The sequence below is a fragment of the Hylaeus volcanicus genome, unplaced genomic scaffold (assembly GCF_026283585.1).
Source record: "Hylaeus volcanicus isolate JK05 unplaced genomic scaffold, UHH_iyHylVolc1.0_haploid 12101, whole genome shotgun sequence".
Classification (NCBI taxonomy): Eukaryota; Metazoa; Arthropoda; class Insecta; order Hymenoptera; family Colletidae; genus Hylaeus; species Hylaeus volcanicus.
Genome location: NW_026533082.1, coordinates 27780 through 34646, shown reverse-complemented (window position 1 = coordinate 34646; position 6867 = coordinate 27780). Strand labels below are relative to the sequence as shown.

Below are 6867 nucleotides of genomic sequence, written 5' to 3'. Positions count from 1 at the left end.
CAAAACCAAGTACTTTAAAAATACTATCGCCCATACACAACGCGGGAGCCAGGATAGCAACTGGGGCTTACTGTACTAATCCGATCACTGCGATCTTAAGCGGAGCTAACATCCTTAGATGTCAGAAGACAACTTCAACGTTGAAGAAATCGTTAGAAATCAGAAGAAAACAACTGAGTTTATCATATGCAGCATCTAAAATGTCAACGCCTTCAAATCCTGTATATAAACAAATAACAACCGACAACCTTAGCAGTGTTTTTGGAAAGAAACCTAATCTACCGAAACCTTTGAATTTTCGCCTAAGAGGATATCTAATGGACCTAAATATCAACACACCACTCGTCGCACCGAGGAAACACTACAAATCTCCACCGTGGACAATAGAAACCCCCCTTATAATCGACAAATTTTTAAAAGTAGGCAGAGATATTAATCCTAACATCGTTAAAACACTATATATCGAAATAACAAATGAATACCAAAATCACAAACAAGTATTTACCGATGGTTCAAAATCCCCCCAAGGGACCGGATGTGCAGTATGCCTCCCTGACATAGATCTAACATTCAAACTTCCAGATGGATTTACAGTTTTTAGCAGTGAGGCATTCGCAGTTCAAGAAGCCTTAAAGTATATAGAGAAAGAAACACACAACAAATTTATTATATTTTCAGACTCCAAAAGTGTAATATTGGCCTTACAAAACTGTGAAAGCAGCGACACAATAATCCGGAACATCATCGAACTAAATGCTACACTTAGTCAGAATGGAAAAGAAATACTGTATTCTTGGATACCCTCCCATGTCAACATTGAAGGCAACGAGAAGGCCGACATAGCAGCAAAAGCTGCTGTTTCCAGCACAGCCGAAATAAGCAACTATCCTGTCTCCTACAAGGATATTCAGAAATTTTTCATTAAAGCGATCACAGACTGGTGGAATGAGGAATGGAAACATTCAAAACCGACAAAGCTTCACAAAATAAGAGACAATATAAATGAAATAAACCCAGCTTGGCGGCTAAACAGGAAAGATCAAGTAAAACTGACACGATTAAGAATAGGTCACACCAGCTGGTCGCACTCGTACCTCATAACCAAAACCGAACCAAATAACTGCGATACCTGCAGGACTCAAAACTCCATTGAACATATACTGGTTACCTTTTTTTCCTTTTTTTTTTATGTGTGGAAATGCTTTACGCATGCCCCGCCTTCCCGGGGGGAAAGGCAGGGGTATGCGGGACTCAGCCAGGGCTGACGGGCGCTACGAGCGCTAAATACCCGCTAAAACCACACACACACCTCATAGCTAAATAGAGACTGTGTACTGTGTCACGCGTGTACTCAACAGGACAGCCTCCGCTATACATAAAATCCCATGCGGAGGAGTAGCCCCCGCTTTCCCTACGCTAAAAAGACCCCGGGCGGAGTGACCCGCCCGGTGTCCCCATCCCATGAGAACCTTCGACTTAAGCTTCCCGAGCCCCCGCTCGGTCCACTTACAGCTCTCTGGCATCATCGTGTCCCGTCCAAGGCGTAAGACCCCTACGATAGGGCCCACCCGGGACGGGCCAGGATGACGCCTACTCCCGGTAAGAGAGAGCCGTCGGAGGTGTGTTCCGGCACACCTCGGCTCATTCCGCCCCACCCCCCTTGCCCACGACAAATTGTGGGGGAGGCCGGCACCCTAATCCGAGGGGATAAGCGGTTGCCGGACCACCCCGAGGGAAGCATAGCTTCCCTCAATGGACCTGGGTCAGCTCACACCCCGGTCCTATGGCCTTCTCGGCCTATTGGCCTTTCCCCCCCTTTGCGTAGGAGACGTGACCTAGCGCGGGGGCGAGCCCCGCACAGTCCCGCTCAAGGCTCCCCGCCTATCTGGCGGGGGTTTACGGCGCGAGGGTCGCCCCCGCGCCCACACCCTGCGGGCCGATCCCGGGTCCCGTTCCCGGGCTCTCTCGGCGGCCTCCTTCTCGGACATTACTGTCTCACAGAAGGAGGCCACTGCCTTCCACGACCTGTCGCTCGAGACCATGTGGTCGACCACGGTCCCGAGCGAGAGGTCATACCCTCCCACCGCGGCTCGAAGGACACGACGCTGCTCTGCCCATGCCGGGCACTCTTCGAGCGTATGTTGCGCCGTGTCCACGTCTTCGCCGCAGTGGTGACACTGCGCGGTTGGCTCCCGCCCCATTGTATGCAGGTACTCACCAAAACACCCATGACCGGGGAGTACCTGCGTGAGGCGGAAGGTCAGCTATCTCCGCACCCTGCACCGGGTGAACGTGTTCGTCCGGGCCTGACGCTTCATTTTTTCGACCTCCTCGGCCTCCTCTCTGCCGAGATCGACCCCTGGCAGTCGGCGGGCGGCGCAAACTATATGATATAGCCGCGCCCGTTCCGCCGCCACCAACTCAAGTGGGGCGATCCCGGCCAGGAGGCCAGCGACCTCCCCGGAGACGGTGCGGTAACCCCGAATGGCCTGCAGGGACATCCGGCGCCGTACTCGCTCAAAAAGAGCGAGACCGCGCCGGCTGCCCCCGAGCGAGCGGGACCGGACGGGGGCTCCATACAAGGCTATAGACCGCATCACCCCCGTGTAGAGGTGACGCACCTTCACGTTTGCCCCCCCCCCCCCCCCCCCGATATTCGGCAGCAGCCGCCCTAGAGTAGCCGCTGTCTTCTCTACTCGGGGGGCAAGGAGGTCGAAGTGATCTTTGAAGCGCCAGCGGCCGTCGATCGTCAGACCCAACTAACGCATACTGGGCTTGACGTCGACGTAGGCTTCACCGACCCGGATCCGGAGATGACTCTCGGGTGGAGGCGACAGTCGGCCCCGAGGCGACCCATACATCCATATCGCCTCGGTCTTCCCGACCGCCACCACTAACCCCATCCGTCGGATCTGACCAACCATGCACTCCAGGGCGTTCTCCGCGAGTGCCCTGGTCCTCCTCCAGTTCTCCCCCTCCGCATAAAGCAGGGTGTCATCCGCATAGCAGATGACACCCGTATCGGGGGGAAGAACAGCCCGCAACACCGCGTCATACGCTAGGTCCCACAGTAGCGGTCCAAGGACCGAGCCCTGCGGGACCCCGCGGTGTATCTCCCTTCTCATCCGATTACCGGACCGGCCAGTGAACTCGACCTCCCTGTCGCAAAGGTAGTTCCGAATCACCTCGCGGAGATAGAGGGGTACCTCGAAATATTCGAGCGCCCCTACTATCTCCCTCTAGGGCAGGGAGTTGAAAGCGTTAGAAATATCCAACGACACCGCAATCAACACCCCGCCCGCAGCGACGGCTCTTTCGCGGAGGAGGCGCAGACCCTCAAGGGCATCTATTGTAGAGCGCCCCCTCCGGAATCCAAACTGGCCGTCGCTGAGATCAGGACCACCCTGGGACAGGTGCTCAATGAGGCGGGCGGCAATTATTCTTTCGAACAACTTACCTGCCTCATCGAGGAGACACACCGGCCGGTACGCAGAGGGAGACTCTGCGGGCTTACCCTTCTTACGGAGGAGGACCAGACTCGCCTTTTTCCATACCTTGGGGAAGGTTCCCCGGGACATGTGGGCATTTAGCACCTCCATGTACGCCGGGGCGAGGACCTCGCTCACGGCCAAGGCCATAATTTTTCCAGGCACTCCATCTGGACCAGGCGCTTTGGCGCCTTTGTCCTGGAGGGCCCGGATGGCCAGGGATAGCTCTCCGTGGCTGACCTGGAGCTTCTCCGACCATTCAACGGTCGGAGCCGGTGGACGCGTCGACTCCGCCCACCCCGAATCATCGGTGGGGAATAACGTGGAAACGACACGTCCCAAGAGCTCCGGATCCAGCTGCTCCGTTATAGGGGGCGCCCAAGGTCGAAGTTTATTGAGCACGACCTTATAAGGGCGCCCCCACGGATCCTTCGTCACGGTTGACAGGAGAGCGTTCCAGGTTACAGCCTTGGCCGAGGCAATACCCCGCTTGAGGGCCTCAGCCGCTGACCTGTACACTTCGTACAGGTCGGCGACCATCGGTTCCTGGTCGCCACCATGAAAATGGCGGCGACGAGCGCGGGTGTACCGGCGTCGGGCAGGCCGGCTTCCCTATGGAGCTCGGTCAACTCGCCCGACCACCAGTACACACTTCTTTTCTGGGGACGATCCCGGATCCGGGGCATCGCCACATCGCAAATCATTTGCAACGTGCTCCGGATCCATTCGGCCCCCTCTTCCGCTTCGCGCTCCCTGGCCCTTGGCCAGGCAGTGCCGATAATAACGGCCCTCAATAGGTCCTCGTCCAGTCGTTTCAGCGCCCATCTGGGCGTTCCAACCTCACGCATGTTGGGACGGACCCCCGGTTCAGCACCAGTAGTCCGTGCCCCTCCAGCCAAGATTCTAGGGCTCCGCCGCGAGGTCCGGTTCTGGGGTTCCCCCAATCCGTAGATCGGGCGTTGAGATCGCCCAGAATCAGCACCAGACCGGCTAAATACGGGGCCATCATAGCACCCAGCCGGTCCAAATACCTCTCGAATTCGGCGGAGTCACTGTTTGGTGAACAGTAGCACCCAACGACTAAAAACCTTCCCCATCTTACCAAGATCATACCCCTGCCCCGTTCGACCACGGAACAGGGGGGCACACCACGACCCACTCGGCACCACATCGCCACGGAGCCCGCCTCGTCCTCGAACCAGTGTGGATGTTCAGGGACTCGATAGGGCTCCGCGGCCACCGCTAGGCCAACCTGCCACTCCGTCAGGCATTGGACGAAAAGGTCCTGCGCCCGGCGGCAGTTGTTAAGGTTGGCCTGCAGTAACATTAGGGGAGACTTGGCAAGCGTGAATGCGCCTACTCAAGTCCCCCCTCTAAGGCCTGTCCCGGTATTACAGCCGGGCAGGCCTCTACCTCCATTCTAACCAGAATGAGGGCTGGCGGGGCCGATACAGCCGCCCCACCTACCCTCTCCTTAGTCTTAGGAGGCGGGGCCACACCCCCAGCCTCCACAGGACCTTTCTTTTTGGGCGACGGGGAGCACACCTTACTCCCCGTCTTATGGTTCGAGGGCCTCCCAAGCGAAGCGCAAACCACGCAATTGGGGGCCCTCGAACAATTAGCCGCTTTGTGGGTGGGGTCCCCACAACGGTAGCAATGGCCGCTCCTATCAACGGTCGCAGTGCACCGCTGTCGAACGTGCCCTACGGCAAGGCAGCGGTAGCACTGAAGCGGTCTCGCGGCCAGCACCACCACCTGGGCTGCGGACCACCCCACCCTTATTGTGCCCGCCTTCTGAACGGCGACAGCCACCGCGGCCGGGCATTGCACCCATATAGTTCCCATTCCGGAGGGGGGGATCTTAAGGGACCCCACCCTCACGGAATCCGGGGAACATTTCCCGATTGCTGCCACCGCCAGCGCTACCTCCTGGGGGGTGACGGAGACGTCCAGTCCCGGCAGGCGGAATTCCGCTTTCTTGACGGGTGTGGACACCTTCACCTTCATCCCCTCCAGCACCGTCTTCATTTTGTCCGCCAAGGCATAGGCCCTGGCGGCACCCTCAGCACCGGGAACCTGAATAATCAGGCCCCCGGTCACAGCCCTCTTCCACAAGAGGGCCTCAATACCGAGCGCCGCCAGGTCAATGCCCCGGCGAGCCACTCGCACGGCCTCCTCGTATGTCGCGCTGCTCCCCTCCGGAACGGTGATCGTCACCGTTGCCGTTCGCGGGGGTGGCGCTACGCGAGGAGGCCCGCTCTTCTGGGTCCTCCCCGTGGAAGCTCTCCCAGCCGCCTTCGTTGCTGCCGGGGGAGTGGCTACCGCGGCACTCTCCTTCTTTCTGGCTTTCCGGCCAAGGACCTGGGTCCATGCTTCCCCAGGCACGGCCGGAGCCACAGGTGGTTCCCTCGGTGGAGGAGGCACAACCGGCGGCGGAGGAGCAAGGGTAGGAAGAAGAAGAGGAGCCTTCTTCTTCTTTTTCCTCCCCCTCTTCCCCCCTCCAACGGGGGGAGAAGGTACCGCCACGCCCAGAGGAACCCCTGTCGTCGGCACCGCGGTGGAGGGGACCCGTCCCTCCGTCGCCGACGCATAGCTCCTCGCACCAGGAGGAAAGGGGGCACCCCGCCGACCCAGTCGGAGCTCCCCGCGTATCGTTGCGAATTCCGCATTAATAAACGCCCCAAACTGGCCCATCAGAGCGCCCGCTCCCCCGGCAGAGGGTGCATCCCACCGGCGCTTCATAGCTAACAGCTCTCCTCGGAGAGCATCCAGGGACTCCTTTTGTTCCCGGATCTCCCGTCGGAGAGCTGCGTTCTCCGCCCGGAGAGCCTCCATCTCTCCAGTGGGCTCCTGCGCCGCCGAGGGGAGGGAACCGCAGGGGCCATGAGGCATGTTCCTCGCCTCCAGCTCCCTGACCGCAGCCTCGATCTCCCTGGCCGCGTCCTTGATGGCCACGGATGGCCGTGCCCTTCAAGTTGGAGCTACTCGCCGCGGTGGCCTCCACCACGCGACTCGCGTCAACCACAGCGGCCAGCATCTCCCCCCGCAGGAGACCCCTCAACGCCTCCCGGCGCATAGCCACCGTAGGGGCCGGGTCTCGGTAGCGGGACCTCTTCGCCCCGTCCGGTCGAGCGGTAGAGGCGTCAGCGTCGTCCGCATTAACCTCCGGAATCCCGCGCTTCGCCGACCGGAGGCTCGACACCCTCGAGCCTACCGACCGCATGTCTTCCTCGCGAGGACTCCCCCCGATTTGGTGGAGGACGACCCGCGGCCATGGAGGGCCCTCCTCTCGCGAGGAGCCGGCAGCATGGGTTCGCCGACTAGCCTCCATTGCAGTGTCGGCTGCCGCAACTGCCCCGGACCCAGGACCCTCACTTCG

General features: G+C 59.3%; 1 protein-coding gene across 1 annotated transcript; it reads right to left on the bottom strand.

Moving 5' to 3' along the window:
- Nucleotides 1-4302: 4302 nt before the first annotated feature.
- Nucleotides 4303-4815, bottom strand: LOC128882571 (uncharacterized). The gene has a single exon (XM_054134206.1). It carries the CDS (start codon nucleotides 4813-4815, stop codon nucleotides 4303-4305), a length of 513 nt encoding a protein of 170 aa, XP_053990181.1.
- Nucleotides 4816-6867: the final 2052 nt, after the last annotated feature.